General features: G+C 38.0%; 1 protein-coding gene across 2 annotated transcripts in view; it reads right to left on the bottom strand.

Moving 5' to 3' along the window:
- Nucleotides 1–688: 688 nt before the first annotated feature.
- The window catches only part of MFSD8 (major facilitator superfamily domain containing 8), a 64,194-nt gene continuing 43,672 nt past the window's right edge, over nt 689–21,210 (bottom strand). Inside the window, exons 7-11 of one of the 2 annotated variants that reach the window (XM_077140071.1) lie at nt 15,597–15,705; nt 11,573–11,707; nt 3,761–3,864; nt 3,426–3,673; nt 689–2,765 (exon numbers count right to left, since the gene is read on the bottom strand). In XM_077140071.1, coding sequence (XP_076996186.1) covers nt 2,559–2,765; nt 3,426–3,673; nt 3,761–3,864; nt 11,573–11,707; nt 15,597–15,705 — 803 coding nt within the window. In that variant the 3' untranslated portion in view covers nt 689–2,558. The remainder of the gene's footprint in view (nt 2,766–3,425; nt 3,674–3,760; nt 3,865–11,572; nt 11,708–15,596; nt 15,706–21,210) is intronic. The other variant, XM_077140070.1, reaches the window with a different exon arrangement.

Genomic DNA, 21,210 nt, shown 5'->3' with positions numbered 1-21,210 from the left:
GTAATTTGGCAATATCTTATTAGAATTAACACATTGGTAATCCAACTCTGGGAAAGAAACTATGTAAACCCTTCCCTTAGGGAAAAAAGCATGACTAGAAATTTTCTTAAAACTATGATTCGAGTTTCCCTTCAAAAATGGAAAATAATTAGGTGGGCCACGGTGGCTCAGCAGGTAGAGTTCTCGCCTGCCATGCTGGAAACCCAGGTTCGATTCCCAGTGTCTGCCCATGCAAAAAGAAAAAGTGGCAGGCTCTAATTAAAAATTAATTATTAGAAATGGAAATAATTAACAAACTAATTCTCAGCAAAATTTTGAAGGCTAGAGTCTCAGACTTTTTTGCTTTGAGGGAACTTAATGAAGTATATATAATATCTCTTTCAGTCTATGTTTCTTGATTTTGCACTGCTAGCCTGCAAAACCATGAGACAATAAATTCTTTTTTGTGCCAACCAGTATCTGGTATTTGTCATAGCAGCCCTGACAAACTAAGACACTTTGGTAGCCAGTATGAAAATCCCATTATTGAAATTACTGATTTGTTTGGTTTCATTTCTGCCATGTTTTATAAGTATATTCTTCTATAAGAGGCTCGGTGTGAGAAATTCTCCAACTATAGAAAGAGTAGCCACAAACGTGATAAATGTCCTCTACAGCACATTTCAATTCATATGTCACACTGAAGCCAGACCATTCTAATTTCTTTTTCTGCAGTGATGCAAATATTCTAAATATGATCATGATGATGAAAACAACTACATGTTGACATTGTAAGCCACTGATTGTATACTTTGGATGGACTGTATGTGCATGAAGATATCTCAATAAAAATGTTTTAAAAAAGACAGCAAACAATATAAAGTGTAGGTTATAGTATTTATTCTCAGAGTTGCAAATATTTGTAACTTAGAGTAGGAAACATTTGGAAAAGTATTTAGAAATATTTCATTTTTTACAATATTAATTATCCATATACATATTTCCATACTAGTTCATTTAATCAGCATTTGACTTAGATAGAGGTAGAAATGTATGTACATACAAGTTTGATTCAGTCCACTTCATGTAAACTTAGTTACTGTCAGACTTTGGGTAGATTCAATAAACTGTTAGATTGAAGCCATTTGCCTCAAATACTTATTAATCTGACTGGACTGGGACTATCATGCCTCATCCAAAAGTAAAATCCAGCTATAATTCTGCAGCTTTGTGTAGCTGTACAGATACAGATTGAGAACCGTGGTGTTCTTCCCTGCTACTGCTGAGAAATGAGAAAAATAACTAAAGTAATCCAGAATTTAATGGAGTTGAAAATGCCAATATTTTTAATAAATCATTTGCTATTCAGTATAGGCACACAGTGACACATACCTGGTTTATGTTTCTAAAGTGAATTATTAGCATTTGAAAGAAGTAGTTAGACCTACTAAAGATAGTGAAATTCATTTTGGTACACTGAATTATATGCCCCAATTTAGGCATATTCTTAATCTTAATCCACATCCTTTTGGGTGTGATCCCATTGTAAATAGGACCTTTTTAAGATGTTACTTTTAAATTGTTGCAAACTAGACTAGGGTGGGTCTTAATCTGGATTACTAGAGGCTTTATAAGGAAAAGACCACAGGGAGAAGGAGGAAGTCAGTGGGAATGTGGAAGAGAAGGGAGGATATAGCCAAGTGACAGGAAAACCAAGGAACCTCAAGGATTGTGGCAAACCAGCACCGCAACACTAACAAACCCAGGAGGGAGTAAGCATTCCAGCCTCTAAAACCATGAGACAATAAATTCCTATTATGTAAGCCAACCCACTGTATGATATCAGCATAGCAGACTAACAAACAGAGACATTCACCTTGATTTCTTAATTTTATATTGTTTAATATTAGCATTATTCTTATTTATATATTAACATAGGGGTTCCTTAATGAGATCCTGAACTAAAATAAGTTAGAATGTACAATATTAGACTAAGGATTCAAAGAAGGTGAAGATAGGGTGACAGGCATAGTAAATGGAAATTTAAAGGGTCGTGATTTCTATTTCATAGGAAATCCCAATAATAATAGAAAATGCATTTTATAAATAAAAAGTAGTTATCCTTAAATAATAAAAAGTAAATTATTTCTATAAATGCATTCTATTACAGCTGGCTCATAATTCTCATAAAACTCACAGAACTCTCTATGGTTCCACTGCATAGATATTCTCTAATTATTTTAAAGATGCCTCTGCAGTTTGCATTAAGAGTACAACTTCACATTTATAGAGCACTGTCCATTCACTCACTAGTTCCTGCAATCCTAAAAGGGTGTTATTAGAATACTATTTCATTTGGGGAGTAAAGGAAATTATGATCGAGTATGTTAGCATATCATCCTGTTACAATGACATGTAGAAATTCCCTGTTTTTCAAAATATGTTCTCATTATTAAAAATATGCAATATCTGCAGTCTGATGTTTGGAGATTGGTTTGTAGCAATTTTCTAGCTGAGCCTTATCTAGAAAGTCACACGCAGCAAGTACTTTTCATCACAATCTGACCAAGCTGTTAAGTTTACTCTTGAATCCTCCCATGTCTTAAGGAAAAAGCAACAAGTCTTTTGTACACCACTCCCAGGAGCGTTAGGGTGAGTGCCACCATTCCACACACAAGGCTGAACGCCCACCGTGGTCCCCAGTACGTATACACCTGGCTGATGAACACAGGTCCCAGGATGCGCGCTCCACTGCCAGATGCCGTCAGCCAGCCCATGTACACACCCTGGGGGTGGTGGGGGGGGCAAGCATATTGACATCAGGTTTCATTATTTACAAAATAAGGATGCTGCTGCTATTACAAACTACAGCAAACTCATAAAAATCACTTTCTCCATCTTTAACTCAGCTAGAGTTCCTTAATTACTAAAATGTTAGCAGTAATCATTTCTGATATTTTCTAAATTGTTTATAATTTTTATATAATGGATATGGAAATTGTTATAATAAAAATCATTTAAAAATATACACAGCTCCCATAAACACCTAAGACTGTTGTATTTTCATCTTTTCATAATTGCCCCGGGGCCAGATGAAATTAAGCTTAGATCCAAATTTAGCTATCAGTTTTGGTTCTCTATCTTTTGTCAGGTTCAATAGCGAGTATCAGAAATTTATGTTTCAAATATTTTTTTCTGTAAAAATGACTTTGAACTCATAATCTGTGAGTTCAAAACATCTTTGAGTTATGACTTAGGATGCTGTTAAATTTCAGCATATCAGTCCTGTAGTTACTTTATAAAAGTTGTGGAAGGGATTGTATTTAAAATGCTGAATATGATAAAAATCCCCAAATCAACCTATTTAAAGACAGGAATGGTAGCCAAAAATGTAAGTCCTTACAAGCATATTTCACATCATTGTAATGCCAGAGTAACGGACTCACCTGAGGTTTTGGGCCTAGAATTTTTGAATATAATGTATAGGACATAACGTTGCAAGCTGGATAGCCTATTCCAATGAGCACAGCTGATGTGATGAATTGGGCCAGATGAATCATGGGGGTGTAAAGGCACCAGGCTTGTTCAGCTGGGCAACCAGTCGGTTCTTCATGCTGATCTACTCTTGGAGACTTCCAAAAAGCAGTAATAATTTCCCCAAATGTAGTATTAGGGATGGAATTATTATGTAAATCTATAAAAATGAAATTAATACAGCACATTACTTTTTAATTTTAGATGAATGACATGAACTAAATCATAGAATTATGTATAGCTATACCTTCCCATTGTATTTTGGGAAACTGATTTCCCCAAGGTAACAAGATAAAGAACCCAATCCACACAATGATAAGTCCTCCTAGTAGAATTGCACGCTCACCAATCCTGTTAAGGAACAGAAACTTTGTCACTTCAAAATGAAACATTATAACATAATTTCATTACTTTTATAATTTAAAAAACTATTAAAAATCTGATTTTTACTGATAGATTATCATCAGTTATTATGAAGCTATATATATAATTTCCCACTAATAAAGAACCAGGAATCAAAAAAAAAGAACCAGAAATCCTCTGAAAAATTGCTGATTCCAGGTCTAGGACAGATAATGTAAAAGATGAGCCTAGACATCTTATCATACTAGAGAGCAAAGAAGCTATAAGTGACTACTAGGTCGTGACAGAAGGACTCAGATGCCAATCTGAAGAAGCTGACCCAAGATGTGACAATGTAAACACCAAAATGAATAACAGTTGCAATGAATTGAAACAAAAAAAATTTATAATTTATGAATTCATAAATTTTAAAATTTTCAATGGTCATTTTTAGAGGATGCTATGGAACCAACTCATTATTTTAAAAACAAGTTAATGTTTGAAAATAAGTCAATTGAGATTATACAGTCTGTAGAACAGAAAGAAAAATGAATGAAGCAAAAAGAACAGAGCCTTAGAGACCTATAGCACACCGCCAACATATACCCAAAAGGACAGGAAAGCAAGAAAAGGGCAGAAAGAATATTAAAGAAATAAAGGCTAAAAACTTCCTAGATCTGATCACAAACTTTATTCTACATATCCAAGAAACCCCACACAGACTCCAAGCAGGAGAAATACAATGAGATTCACATCTAGACACATCAAAATCAAACTTTCAAAAACCAAAGAGAATCTTGGAAGCAGGAAGAGGTAATTCATCATGTACAAAGTAGCCTAAATAAGATTAACAACTGATTTCTTATCAGAAACATCGAAACCAGAAGGTAGTGGTACAACCTATTCAAAATGCTGAAAGAAAAAGAAATTGTCAGCCAAGAATTAAATGTTCAGCAAAACTATCTTTCAAAAATGAATGAGAAACCAAGACATTCCCAGATAAACAAAAACAGAGAAATGGTCACTGGCACATCTGCCCTATAAGAAATACTAAAGGGCTCAGGCTAAAAAGAAAGGATATTAGACAGTAAGTTGAATCCACAATGTATTTTTTGTTTGTAACTTTTTTTTCCAATTTGAATTAAAAGATAACTGCATAATGCAATAATTATAAATTGAAAAAAAAAAGTCAACAAAAGGAAAGAAACAAGCCTTCATTCTGCCTTTCCTATATAAATTATACCTCAAGATGACCAAATAATTGGTGAAGTAAAGCTACTATTAATGGAAGTATTCCAGAAAATAAAAGAATCAGAGAATTAGGATACCAGCATTTTGTAATTCTAAATAAATCAATGGATTTAGGGAATGACCAATGGCCATTTACATTATAAAAAGAGAAAAACCAGAAACATTGTATTTCTCCTGATATAAGCATATTACACAATCTATAAAGTATTTTTACCTAAAATTTTGAACTCAAATCTCATCAAGCTCTTAGATCTAAGTACCAAATTTTAAGAAAGATAGTGGAGAGAGGAAAATGTTTAAAAACACCCCAGGCGTGCAATCAACAAGATTTAACATGTGGGAAATTTTACAGGGTAAACATCCTAGTTTCTTCAATTTGTGAGGAAAAAATGAAAGAGAAAGAGAGAGACTTACGAGGGTGATGTGGGAAAGAGAAATTTGTAGATTAAGAGATTTAAGAAACTTGTGATCCTAAATCAAGCAGCAAACAAAATAAAATTTAAAAAAGCATGTGTCAGTGTACAAAATTTGAATACTACCTTGGATAAATGATGATATTAAGAAATCTTTGTTAATATTTTTAGGTTGTTTTTGCATTAACTTTTAGAGATACATACTGAAATATTAACAGAAAACATGACATGATGTTTAGGATGTGCTTTAAAATAAACCAGGTGCAGGACAGAGGGAGTGTCAAGTAGGTGGAGGTATAGATGAAACAAGATTGTCCCAGAGTTTATAATTGTCAATGCTGTGTAATAGACATTAGAGGTTCAGGATGCACTCTATACTTGTGTATATATTGAAAATGTTTCATAATGAAAAGTAAAATGAAGAAAACCAAAGGCTTCCCAGCACCTTCACCACATCTTTCCATCTGATCTTCCACTCATCATATCTCACCTTCAGCTCTGGTGATACCAGCCTTCCTGCTTATTCCTTAAGTACACAAAGCTCAGTCGTGTCCAAGGGCCTCTGCAGTACTCTCCCCTTCTGGGGGAAGAGAGTTCCAGCCCATTGTGTGTCAGTTCACTGACTTCACTGAAGTTTCTGCTTGAACGCAACTTCCTCAGACCTGCCTTTCTTACAGGTGTATTGAATATATGTTTCCACCCCCCACCTTGCTCTTGTTACTCTTTATTCTATTCCTCTGCTCTCTTCTTCACATATTTGTGACCTTGGCTATTCTTCCCACGTTTGCTAACTTGGCTTTCCCCTCACTAGAATACAAGCTCACTGCAAGTATGGAATTGGGCATTCTGTGAGAATGTTTATCACAAGGACCACTTTACTTACGTGTAGCAAGTTGGTATGCATTTCTTGTTATTTAACTCTTAATGTGAATCTATCTCTATTCTCTAGTTCTATTGCTCTCCTGGCCCTTTACTTGGGATCTATGAGGAAAGAAATCTTCATTGTATTCTCCCTATCACTGAACCTTGGCACTGACTCAATGCTTCTTGCTTGATTTATAAAACATTAATAGAACTTCCAGAGAAGATGGCAGCTTAGTAAGGCGCGCGGGTCTTAGTTCCTCCTCCAGCACAACTACTAAAGAACTAGAAACAGTACAGAACAGCTCCCGGAGCCACGACAGACACCAGACACACAGCGTACCCCATTCTGGAACGGCTGGACCAGCTAAGAGACTCTGCTGCGGTGAGGTCCCCGAGAGGCGCGCGCTTCCCCGGGCCGCGGCGGCTGGCGGCCGGAGCTCCCTCCCTCCTTCCCAGGCCGGCTGGGAGCTTTGGATCAGGTTCCGCAAGCCGCGGTGGCTGGCACCCCTCCCCACACGTGGCTTCCTGGGCCAGCTGGGAGCCTCAGAGCGGTGGTTCCCCAAGCCATGGCAGCCCTCCCACCCGTGGCTTCCCGGGCCAGCTGGGAGATTTGGATCGGCGGTTCCCCAGGCCGCGGCGGCCCTCCCACACGTGGCTTCCCGGGCTGGCTGGGAGATTTGGATCGGCGGTTCCCCAAGCTGCGGTGGCCGGCGCCCCTCCCCCACGTGCGGCTTCCTGGGCCGCCTGGGAGCCTCGGAAAAGCGGTCCCCCAAGCCGCAGTGGCCAGCGACCGCAGCCCCTTCCACACATGTGGCATCCTGGGCCGTCTGGGAGCATCCGAACAGCGGTTCCCCAAGCCGCGGTGGCCAGCGCCCCTCCCCCACAGGAGACTTTCCGGAGGGAAAGGAAAGAGTCTCCAACAATAGTAGAGACTGAGACCAACCTAACACCAATAGTGGCATTAAGGAACAACTTCTGACTACTAAAAATAGGCCCTCAGCTCAGGCGAAACTGATCAAGGCAGAAATCACCGATTGGGCTAACTGAAAAAGAGGAAAGGGGATGAAACAGAGCCTTCTGCGGCTGTTTCTACGGAGGCTTCGTTGCCTCTGGGCTCAGTGCTGGGATTACATAGGTTAAAACTGCCCCGAATGCAGAGGCGGGCTGCTTTCAGGGCTCTCTACCACCTGAACCTTCCCCACGGGAGGGGTGAAACACAATTCAGGTGGAATCCCTCTCTCAAGGAACTCAGATCCCAGGACTTCACAACTTGAAGCCATTAAAACCAACCTACAACCTTTCCTCTGTCTCCACCACACACCCAGCAGCGAGAGTCTTCCAAAGTTAAAGGAGCCACAACATCTTTTGCTGGTGGGACCCGCAGACAGACAAGCACCATGTACTGGGCAGGATAAGAAAAACAGAGCCCAGAGGCTTCACAGGAAAGTTTTTCAACCTGCTGGGTCGCACACTCAGGGAAATCTGATTAAATGTCCAGACGCCAGCAAAAAATAACAAATCACACCAGGAAAATTGAAGATATGGAAAAGTCAAAGGAACAAACCAATAGCTCAAATGAGATACAGGAGCTGAGACAACTAATTCTGAATATACGAACAGAAATGGAAAACCTCTTCAAAAACCAAATCAATAAATTGAGGGAGGACATGAAGAAGGCATGGGATCAACCAAAAGAAGAAATGGAAAGTCTGAAAAAACAAATCACAGAACTTATGGGATTGAAAGACACAGCAGAAGAGATGAAAAAAACAATGGAAACCTACAATGGTAGATTTAAAGAGACAGAGGCTAAAATTAGTGAACTGGAGGATGGAACATCTGAAATCCAAAAAAGAAACAGAAACCATAGGGAAAAGAATGGAAAAATTTGAGCAGGGGCTCAGGGAATTGAATGATAATATGAAGCGCACAAATACATGTCTTGTGGGTGTCCCAGAAGGAGAAGAGAAGGGAAAAGGAGGAGAAAAATTAATGGAAGAAATTATCACTGAAAATTTCCAAACTCTTATGAAAGATCTAAAATTACAGATCCAAGAAATGCAGCGCACCCCAAAGAGAACAGACCCAAATTGGCGTTCTCCAAGACACTTACTAGTTAGAATGTCAGAGGTCAAAGAGAAAGAGAGGATCTTGAAAGCAGCAAGAGAAAAACAATCCATCACATACAAAGGAAACCCAATAAGACTATGTGTACATTTCTCAGCAGAAACCATAGAAGCTAGAAGACAGTGGGATGATATATTTAAATTACTAAAAGAGAAAAACTGCCAACCAAGACTTCTATATCCAGCAAAACTGTCCTTCAAAAATGAGGGAGAAATTAAAACATTCTCAGACAAAAAGTCACTGAGAGAATTTGTGACCAAGAGACAAGCTCTGCAAGAAATACTAAAGGGAGCACTAGAGTCAGATATGAAAAGACAGAAGAGAGAGGTATGGAGAAGAGTGTAGAAAGAAGGAAAATCAGATATGATATATATAATACAAAAGCACCAATATGGTAGAGGAAAGTATTACCCAAACAGTAATAACACTAAATGTTAATGGACTGAATTCCCCAATCAAAAGACATAGACTGGCAGAATGGATTAAAAAACAGGATCCTTCTATATGCTGTCTACAGGAAACACATCTTAGACCCAAAGATAAACATAGGTTGAAAGTGAAAGGTTGGGAAAAGATATTTCATGCAAATAACAACCAGAGCAGGAGTAGCTATACTAATATCCAACAAATTAGACTTCAAATGTAAAACAGTTAAAAGAGACAAAGAAGGATACTATCTACTAACAAAAGGAACAATTAAACAAGAAGACATAACAATCATAAATATTTACGCACCGAATCAGAATGCCCCAAAATACGTGAGGAATACACTGCAATCACTGAAAAAAGAAATAGACACATCGACCATAATAGTTGGAGACTTCAATTCCCCACTCTCATCAATGGACAGAACATCTAGACAGAGGATCAATAAAGACACAGAGAATTTGAATATTACAATAAATGAGCTAGACTTAACAGACATTTATAGGACATTACATCCCACAACAGCAGGATACACCTTTTTCTCAAGTGCTCATGGATCATTCTCAAAGATAGACCATATGCTGGGTCACAAAGCAAGTCTCAACAAATTTAAAAAGACTGAAATCATACACAACACTTTCTCGGATCATAAAGGAATGAAGTTGGAAATCAATAATAGACGGAGTGCCAGAAAATTCACAAATACGTGGAGGCTCAACAATACGCTCTTAAACAACCAGTGGGTCAAGGAAGAAATTACAAGAGAAATTAGTAAATATCTCGACGCGAATGAAAATGAAAACACAACATATCAAAACCTATGGGATGCAGCAAAGGCAGTGCTAAGAGGGAAATTTATTGCCCTAAATGCCTGTATCAGAAAAGAAGAAAGGGCAAAAATTGGGGAATTAACTGTCCACTTGGAAGAACTGTAGAAAGAACAGCAAACTAACCCCAAAGCAAGCAAAAGGAAAGAAATAACAAAGATTAGAGCAGAAATTAATGAAATTGAGAACATGAAAACAATAGAGAAAATGAATAAGACCAGAAGTTGGTTCTGTGAGAAAACCAACAAGATTGATGGGCCCTTAGCAAGATTGACAGAAAGAAGAAGAGAGGACGCCAATAAATAAGATCAGAATGGAAGAGGAGACATAACCACTGACTTCCCAGAAATAAAGGAGGTAATAACAGGATACTATGAACAACTTTACGCTAATAAATACAACAATGTAGATGAAATGGACAAGTTCCTAGAAAGGCATGAACAACCAACTTTGACTCAAGAAGAAATAGACGACCTCAACAAACCAATCACAAGTAAAGAAATTGAATCAGTCATTCAAAAGCTTCCAAAAAGAAAAGTCCAGGACTAGACGGCTTCACATGTGAATTCTACCAAACATTCCAGAAAGAATTAGTACCAACTCTGCTCAAACTCCTCAAAAAAATCGAAGTGGAGGGAAAGGTACCTAATTCATTCTATGAAGCCAACATCACCCTCATACCAAAACCAGGCAAAGATATCACAAAAAAAGAAAACTACAGACCAATCTCTCTAATGAATATAGATGCAAAAATCCTCAACAAAATTCTAGCAAATCGACTCCAGCAACACATTAAAAGAATTTATACATCATGACCAAGTAGGATTCATCCCAGGTATGCAAGGATGGTTCAACATAAGAAAATCAATTAATGTAATACACCATATCAAAGCAGAAAAATCACATGATCATCTCAATTGATGCAGAGAAGGCATTTGACAAGATTCAACATCCTTTCCTGTTGAAAACACTTCAAAGGACAGGAATACAAGGGAACTTCCTTAAAATGATAGAGGGAATATATGAAAAACCCACAGCTAATATCCTCAATGGGGAAAAACTGAAAACTTTCCCCCTAAGATCAGGAAAAAAAAAACAACAAAAAACATTAATAGAGTACTTTAAAAACAATTAAATCGTTAGAGATGGACCTTCAAAATTCATCACTAATATCTCATCACAGCCTCTAAGATTAAACCTAATTGTAAACAAGCTGTTCCTCTTTTTTTTTTTGGCATGGGTAGGCACCAGGAAATGAACCCTGGTCTCCAGCATGGCAGGCGAGAACTCTGCCTGCTGAGCTACCATGGCCTGCCCTACAAAGTATTTCTTTTAAAAATTATTCTGGGGTAAAATAACTTTGAGAATGCTACTTATTGTATCTGCCATGATGATGAAATAGTATGTATATATACTGCAGACACAGAAGTTCTAAAGTCAAGAAATGTGGTTATTTTAATCAGAATTCCCCAGACTTAATTAACCATTGAATTTTTTTGATACATACCATTTATTATCATAGAGCAGAACAATGTTTTGTGAAATAATTTAGAAATACTTTAAATACAAAACCAACAAAAAAAAAGATACATTAGGAGACAATTATTTTACTTTGTAAGATATTTTTGCTTTACCAAAGAAGACAACATGGGGTATCTTTAATATCATGCTCCCTTAATAAATTCTGAATCTATTTGCAAAGTTTCAAAGACTAAAACTAATATATAATGAGAGAAAAAGTTTTAAATTATTTTACATGCACTTACACTTACATTAACTCTGTTTCACGTTTCAGAACATGCAACTTACTTTTTGGCAAGTAATTTAATCCCCAAGAAAATAATAACTGCCTCAACTCCAAGAGCAGCAAGTATTATCCCATCATATAAAACAGCTTGTTCTCTGGTCCAGGCATACATATCCATTGTTAAGGGAGTAACAATACTACGGAAAACAAGAGAGTCATAGTCACTGTTACTTAGAGTTGAAATATAAGCTTTAATTATAACATCTATACACTCAAGAATCTGCATCCCTTTCAGCATTGACACTAGACTTACATAAGCAAAATTTTGAACACATTTTAAGCACATTTGGTTGTTACATGCATAACCTATTCAGTTTGACTAAGAAGTTATTCTTTTTTAGTCTCTTCCACACATACCTTTAAATGTATATATTGTTCTCCTACCTCTGAATGTCTCTCTGCATTTATGTGCCTTTATGTTTCTTTCTTGACCTACTTTGCCCAACCTTTTCCCCTACATTCTATCTCATTCTGTTAACTAGCTACACAATCAAATTGAAATATATTTAAAATATAAAAAAGCAATACCATTTAAAGTGTAAAAATCAAATAGGCTGTAACTTTTACGTATCTTGATAATTTTAAAAATTAAAAACCAAGTGAATTTACATGGATTGATAAAAAAATGCCACAGTGTGAACAAGTCAACTTGTCAAATGATAATATAACTCATTCTTGGTTTAACAGATATATATTCGCATACAAGCTCATGCCATAATTACTGTTGGACGGAAAAAAAGTTTCAAAACTTAAGTATCTTAAGCAGTGGTTACCGCTAGGTAAAGGAGTGAGTGAATGCAGAAATGCAGTTGTACAGTTTGGAATTTTATAAGAAGGTATGATTTTTATAATTAATGGAAAAGTATTTTAAAAGTTAAAGAGCTCTAGAAAACATGAGAAAAGACAACTATAAAAGTGAAGCTTCTTATAGGTGTGGCATATTTATGGGAATTGGAGCCTAGCCGTCTTTAAAAATTTAAACAGTACTTTTCTTAACATTCTCTCCATACCTGCAATCTAACTTACTGTCCTCCCCCTCTCCTGTCGTGGACCGCCCATTTCCATAGCCCACCACAAAACCACACCCTTCCTGTTATGTTCTACACTTCCCTATTCCTAACTTCTGCCCTAAGCCTAGCAACTGCTTCTTAGCTTGTGTGATTGGCTACCCTCCCCTGACGTACATGCCCCGACTCCACCCCTCCTCCAAACTGTATATAACCCGAGCTCACCAAGCGTCGGGGTCCTTTTTAGTCCTTGAGCCCCTGAGCACACGAGTCTTTGCTATGTAACAATAAAGTAGCAGTGTGCAACAGTTGGCCTCCGGCTCAAGTCTTTTTAGGACCCTCGGCGGGGAACCCTGCCGAGCATCGGCTCACCTTAGTCCACTTATCCGGGCCCGGAACCCCCTCACCCCCACCCGGTGAAACGTCCAAACACCCTGACGCCGCGAGGCAGGAGGCCCAAGAGCCGTAGCGCCCTCTTTAGCCCCTGCGACATCACCGCGGCAATAGGTTAGTGTGGGGCCTTGATACCTCCCAGAGTAATGTGGGCAGACAAAAAGTATTTGCAAAGTCCCCTTGGGGGACTGGGAGATAGGAGGAAATATTCAATTTCCCCATCTAGGGAATTCCTGATATTCTTGCAGGCAGTGAGGACAACAAATTCAATAGGCCAAGCCCTTGATCTTGAGGCTCACCCCTATGAAACTCATTCCTGCAAAGGAGAAGCTAAATCTACTGATAATTATGCCTAAGAGTCACCCCCAGAGAACCTCTTTTGTTGCTCAGATGTGACTTCTCTAAGCCAACTTGGCAGGTGAACTCACTGCCTCCCCCACTACATGGGACGTGACTCCCAAGGCATAAATCTCCCTGGCAACATGGGACAGAGCTCCCAGGATGGGGTCGAGAAACCTTCTTAAGCAAAAGGAAGGAGAAAGAAATGAAGCAAAATAAAGTTTCAGAGATTTCGAGTAGAGTTGAGAGGTTATTCTGGAGATTTTTCTTATACATTATACAGATATCCCTTTTAGTTTTTGGTGTATTCGAATAGCTATTAGGAAATACCTAAAAACTGTTGAACTGTGTTCCAGTAGTTCCTTAATTCTTCTTTTTTTAATTTTTTAAAATTGGAAAAGAAATATACAACTTGGAATGGATTTAAGGCAAACTGTACTATAAGCAGATTTTCTTTAAATGGCTAAACAAAGTTTAAAAAGCCAATAACAATAAAAAAAAATGTTTCTGTATAGTACAAAAAAATAGTGTACGAGTACCTTAATGGTACACCTGTTTTGCAATAGTGCAACTTTAAGTACATATTGTTGACCATCCATAGTCCATGCAGAATTACAACTCCACAGTTCAACAAAAACATACTAACAGTTCCCAAAGAAAACTACTTAAAACAGTAGCCTTGATTCTTAAAGATGATTGTTTAGCTATATAGCACGTACAATGTGACCGTGTGATTATGAAAATCATGTGGCTGATGCTCCCTTTATCCAGGTTATGGACAGATGAGTAAAAACCTAAGGACAAAATAAATAACCAAATAATGGGGGGATAAGGGGCAAAAAAATTTGACTAGACTGCAATAGCAGTGGTCAGTGAGGAGGAGGGTAAGGGGTAGGAGATGTATGAGTTTTTTTCCTTTTTTTATTTCTTTTTCTGGAGCAATGCAAATGTTCTAAAAATGATCATGGTAAGGAATTCACAACTACATGATGATATTGTGAGGCACTGATTGTATACTGTGGATGGACTGCATGTGTGTGAAGATTTCTCAAAAAAAAAAAAAGTGGCGCTCCTGGCACCCTTGCTTGCACCCTTCCCCACCCCATCCCCTGCACGGCGTGGAGCCAGCCTGTGTGCCCACTGTGGGTTCCTGGCCCTGTTCCAGAGGAGGAAGAGCTTCCCATGCACATACAGGGATGCCTGTACATCATGCTAAACTTGGGGGTGGCAGCCTGAAAGTCTGAATTTGGAAAGTCTGAACTAGGAAAGTCAGGAGTTTGCTCTCCCAGAACTTGCCCTGCAGGCAGGAGCTTGTTGACAGCTAAAGCTGTATAGGAAACAATGGAATCAAGCTGCCTTGATTCCCTTTCCCAGCTTCTAGTCATACAAAAGAGCTCCAGGAAAGAGGAGAAAGTGTACTTCACAGGTTGCAGGGGGGCATTCAAGTCCCCATGAATGAGAGCATTCCTAATGTCACATGCAGGCGCAAGCACAATACAAGACTTGATTTCAAAAAAGAAGAGAGGGCCCTGCACTTCACTTTTGCCTGGGACTGATCTTGTTAGAAAGGCTGAATTCTGAAGGAGACTACCAGCGACATACCATTCTATATATGGTACTAGAAGAAAGGGTTTTTAAAAGCCATTGGTCTGTACAAAACTGTGAACCCTAATGTAAACTATGGACTATAGTTAATAGTATAATAATATCGTTTCATCAATAAGAAAGGTACCACACTAATGCAAAGTGCTGATAATATAGAAAACTGTGGCTGTGAAGGGGCTATATGGGAACTTCGTATCTTTTACATGATTTTTCTGTAAACCTGTAAGTTCTCTAAAAAAAAAATAAATAAATAAACAAAAAAGCCACATAATAAATAAAAGTCAAAAGCCAGAGGTTATGTCATATATTTCACTAGTCTCTTTTTAGGATAAGAGCTTAAACAGAGTTTAAATTGCCAGGCTAAAGCTTGTATATAAAACTAGGAACTTAAAAAACTTACAGTTAATTAAATCATGAAACTAAGTTTTATAACTGTATTTATTACAAAATTCAGATGAAATGGGGGAAAGAGTGAAACAGATTCCTCTGTAAGGAAGTAATGGTCAGAGAATTAACTATATTCAACTTACAAACCACAAAATGTATACATACTTTTCACATCATAACGAGAAAAATATGCTTTGCACAAGGTTTTCAGTAACATCTCCATGTTTGATTAACACTGCATTAAGAAATACAGGTCAGTGCATAATCTGATTTAGATGAAGATAAAGAAACTTACGTTTCAAAAAGGGCAAAGATAAATAGAACCACGAAAAACAGTACATTGGTGGCCACAACAGCAACTTGATCGATGCTTCCTTGGGGAACACGAACTTCATCTGCACCTGCTATGGATGAACAAGAGAAAAATTATATTATCCATACATCTACTGTTTCTTAAGACACTACAATAATATAGAAATTATGTGTAACAAATTCTATGAATCAACATTTAAAATCACTTTTAGGGTGAGCCCACGGTGGCTCAGCAAGCAGAGTTCTCCCCTGCCATGCCAGAGACCCGGGTTCAATTCCCAGTGCCTGCCCATGCAAAAAAGAAAAAAATCACTTTTAGACTTCAAAATAGTTTAAAAGTAACAAAGGATTATTATGATAGTAATAAATGTTAAATGCCTTAAGAGTAAAGTGAATTTTCTTCCCAGAACATACACTTCAATTCTGTTATCTATAGGATATCCTCAGATCTTTTTTAAAAATATATTGTCTTTCTATGCAAAATAATATTCTATAAAATTCTATAATTAAGTGATCTCAAATTAAATACATTTGCTTTAATTTCAGTTGTAGAGTTTTTTTCTATCTTAATTGATTCTCAAATTTACAAGGATTTCATGAAGACCTCAAATAATTTATTACATCAGTTCCTAGTTCTATGATTCACTTCAATGGCTATATATATGTTGAAATTAGTATTGATAAAAATCCTGCTATAATGTATATTCTTGCAAAGAAGCCAGGATTTAATTGATGGTGGTTTTATAAATTAGGAGAGGAAAATAAGCGTTTAGGCTTCACTTTAGTGAAGCTGCACACTCAAACAAGCTATTCCTGATCCTACTGAGAAGTATGAGGTCATATAATACATCTACTCATATTCATCCACTGTACTATTTTGAAATTTATCCACTTATGTAAAGTAAAATAGGCAATTAATACAAGATTTTGTTCACTTATATTAAAGTGTGTGTGTGTATGTGGTATGTTGACAGAATGGAAAACCAGGTTAAAAACGTAAATGTTCAACAACTAGTGCACTTTTGAACTTTAATCAATAAAGAACTCTTATCAAGTACATAACATTAATTATAATCTGTGCCACTGGGCAGAAATAAAAAATAAAAACCCATAGTCACTGTCTTCAAGCAATATATCCTAATTGTACTACTTTTAGATTGCCCTTTTGCAATTTCATTTGTCTTCTGACTTGGGTGAAATTTTACTATCTAGTTGCTTAGATCTCTCGATCTCTCTCTCTCTCTCTATCTATCCATAATTTAAGAAAACAAATGATACACTCAGAACTACCAACAATGGATACCTTAGCTTAACTACAGGCATATTTAAATAAAGTATCCATACAATCATTGTAAACACTGTATTTGCACAGGAAGTTTCAGAAACCAATTAAAAATTAAGGCAACAACTTCTGGGTCAAGATGGTGGCTTAACAACGTGCGCATTTTAGTTCGTCCTCCAGAACAACTACTAAATAACCAGAAACCGTACAGAACAGCTCCCGGAGCCACGTCAGTGACCAGACACACAGTGTACCCCAGTCTGGACCAGCTGGACCGGCTGCAAGCCCCCCCAGAACCGTGAGTTCCCAAAGCTGGGGTGGCCAGCGCCCCCCCTCCCCGCCACAGGCCGCTTCCCAGAGGGGAAAGGAAAGGACTTTACCCCAGCAGGGACTGGGCACAATCAAACGCCAATTGTGGAACTAATTAAAAAATTCTGACTACTAAAAATAGGCCCCCAGCTTAGGTGAACCTGATCAAAGTGGAGGTTGCTCATTTTTGCCCCGGTGCCAAGGGGGCAGGACTGACAGAAAAAGGAGATAAAAAAAAAGAAGGAAACAGATTTTTGTGGCTGTGTATCTACAAAGGCTTGACTGCCTCTGGATACAGCGGCAGGACTTTTCAGGCTGCAACTGCCCCAGGCATAGGCGGAAGTGAGCTCTTTTGGGGGCTTATCTGGAGCTTGTGCCTTCCCCAGGGAAGGGGTGAAGCCCCACCCAGGTGGAATTCCTCCATCAAGGAATTCAGACACCAGGGCTTAGGAATTTGAAGCCATTAAAACCAGCCTACAACCTCTCCTCTGTCTCCACTACACCCCCAGCAGGGAGAGTCTGCGAAAGTTAAAGGTACTGCATCATCTTATGCTGGTGGGACTTGCAGTCAGACCAGTGCCACATACTGGGCAGGACAAGAAAAACAGTGTCCAGAGACTTCACAGGAAAGTCTTTCAACCTGCTGGGTCTCACCCTCAGGGAAAACCGACACAGTTGACTCTTTCCTCCTGATAAGAGGCCAGTTTGGTCTAGGAAAATCTGGCTGGGTGCCAGATTTTCTAAGTATCTAAGTAGACCCTCCTAAGTGTGTGTGGGGGAAAGGCACCACCCAAGCAGGGCAAGAAACAAGAAAACAAGAACTGAAAAATTCTCCTCTGTTAAACAAAACTTAAGCTAAAGGTCCAGATAAAGCTGAACGGAATGTCAAAGAACAGACAGACAACAAATTCATCCAGCAAGAAAACCCTAGATAAAAGAAGTGAAAGCAATCTCCAGAATAAACTAATTAAGGTAATTAAATGCCTAGACACCAGCAAAAAATAACAAATCACACTAGGAAAATTGAAGATATGGCCCAGTCAAAGGAACAAACCAACAATTCAAATGACATACAGGAGCTGAAACAATTAATTCAGAATGTACGAACAGACATGGAAAACCTCATCAAAAACCAAATCGATGAACTGAGGGAGGATATAAAGAAGGCAAGGAAAGAACAAAAAGAAGAAACTGAAAGTCTGAAAACAAATCGCAGAACTTATGGGAATAAAAGACACAGTAGAAGAGATGAAAAAAACAATGGAAACCTACAATGGTAGATTTCGAGAGACAGAACGTAGGATTTCTGAACTGGAGGACAGAACATCTGAAATCCGACAAGAAACAGAAACTATAGGGAAAAAAATGGAAAAATATGAGCAGGGACTCAGGGAATTGAAAGACAATATGAAGTGCACAAATATACGTGCTGTGGGTGTCCCAGAAGGAGAAGAGAAGGGAAAAGGAGGAGAAAAACTAATGGAGGAAATTATCACTGAAAATTTCCCAACTCTTATGAAAGACTTAAAATTACATATCCAAGAAGTGCAATGTACCACAAAGAAAACAGATCCAAATAGACATACTCCAAGACATTTAATAATCAGAACGTCAGATGTCAAAGAGAAAGAGAGGATCTTGAAAGCAGCAAGAGAAAAGCAATCCATCACATACAAGGGAAGCCCAATAAGACTATGCGCAGATCTCTCAGCAGAAACCTGGAGGTGAGAAGACAGTGGGATAATATATTTAAATTATTAAAAGAAAAAAACTGCCAACCAAGAATTCTATATCCAGCAAAATTGTCCTTCAAAAATGAGGGAGAAATTAAAACATTTTCAGACAAAAAAATCACTGAGAGAATTTGTGACCAAGAGACCAGCTCTGCAAGAAATACTAAAGGGAACACTAGAGACAGATACGAAGACAGAAGAGAGAGGTGTGGAGAAGAGTGTAGAAAGGAAGACTATGAGTAAAGGTGAAAAGAAGGAAAATCAGATATGACATATGAAATCCAGAAGGCAAAATAGTAGAAGAAAGTACTACCCATGCAGTAATAACACTGAATGTTAATGGATTAAACTCTCCAATCAAAAGACATAGTCTGGCAGAATGGATTAAAAAACAGGACCCATCTATATGCTGTCTCTACTCAAAGGACACGAGGCCAAGGACACAAATGGACATTTACACACCAATGTTTAGAGCAGCATTATTAATAATTACCAAGAGATGGAAACAACCAAAATGTCCATCAACAGACAGTTGGCTAAACAAACTGTGACATTTACATAAGATGGAATATTATGCAGCTGTAAGACAGAATAAAGTTATGAAGTATGTAACAACATGAATGGACCTTAAGGACATTATGCTGAGTGTGATTACCCAGAAACAAAAGGAAAAATACTGTATGGTCTCACTGATATGAACTGACATTAGTGAATATTTCCTTGGTAACAGAGACCATCAGGAGATAGAAATAGGGTAAGATATTGGGTAATTGGAGCTGAAGGGATACAGATTGTGCCACAGGACTGAATATAAAAACTCAGAAATGGACAGCACAATATTACCTAACTGTAATACAATTATGTTAAAACACTGAACAAAGCTGCATATGAGAATGATAGAGGGAGGAGGGCTGGGACATAAATGAAATCACAAAGAAAGATAGATGATAAAGATTGAGATGGTGTAATCTAAGAATGCCTAGAGTGTATAATGATAGTGACTAAATGTAAAAATTAAAAAATGCTTTTGCATGAAGAACAAAAGAATGTCATTACTGCAGTGTGCTGAAAATAGATGGTACTTAATATTTTAAAATTTCAACTAATGTGTGAGACTAAAGCAAAAAATGTTTATTTGGTACAAATCTATATTTTGACTAGTGAATCTCCTAATATAACTTATGTAGATAGTCGATTGAACACCTTAAGTACATGGAACTTCGTATAGGACATGAGATTTTGTTGGTTTGTCTAGGTGATGTCCTGATGAATCCCAGAGTGATTTGATCAGTGAGTGGAAAAGTATTTGCAAAGTCCCCTTCGTGGAATGGTGAGAATGGGGGAAAACTCAACTTCCCCAAGTTGAATTCTTGATATTCTCAAAGCAGTGGGGACAACCAAAGCTATAGGCTGAGCCCCCAGTCTTGGGGTTTGTTCATATGAAACTTAACCCCACAGGGGATAGGTCAAGCCTACTTAAAATTAAGCCTAAGGGTCACCCCCAAGAGAACCTCTTTTGTTGCTCAGATGTGGCCTCTCTCCAGCCAAGACAGCAAGCAGACTCACCACCCTCCCCCTGTCTACGTGGGACATGACTCCCAGGGGTGTGGCTCTTCCTGGCAGCGTGGGACAGAAATCCCAGAATGAACTGAGATTCAGCATCAAGGGATTGAGAAAAACTCTAGAATGAGCTGAGACCCAGCATCAAGGGATTGAGAAAACCTTCTCGACCAAAAGGGGGAAGAGTGAAATGAGACCAAGTGTCAATGGTTGGGAGATTCCAAACAGAGTCGAGAGGTTATCCTGGAGGTTATTCTTATGCATTAAGTAGATATCACCTTGTTATCCAAGATGTAATGGAGAGGCTGGAGGGAACTGCCTCAAAATGTAGAGCTGTGTTCCAGTAGCCATGTTTCTTGATGATGATTGTATAATGATATAGCTTTCACAATGTGACTGTGTGATTGTGAAAACCTTGTGTCTGATGCTCCTTTTATCTACCTTGTCAACAGATGAGAGGAACATATGGAATAAAAATAAATAATAGGGGGAACAAATGTTAAAATAGATTTAGTTTCAAATGCTAGTGATCAATGAAAGGGGGCCGGTAAACTTTTTTTTTTTTTCTGTTTGTTATATTTTTCTGTTGTCTTTTTATTTCTTTTTCTGAATTGATGCTAATGTTCTGGGAAATGATCATGATGATGAATATGCAACTATGTGATGATATTGTGAGTTGCTGAGTGTATGTGTTGGGAATGTTTGTTTCTTGC

The sequence above is a fragment of the Tamandua tetradactyla genome, chromosome 22, assembly GCF_023851605.1.
Source record: "Tamandua tetradactyla isolate mTamTet1 chromosome 22, mTamTet1.pri, whole genome shotgun sequence".
Lineage (NCBI taxonomy): Eukaryota > Metazoa > Chordata > Mammalia > Pilosa > Myrmecophagidae > Tamandua > Tamandua tetradactyla.
Note: the sequence above shows the minus strand (reverse complement) of the source record. Positions and strands in the feature narration are given on the sequence as shown.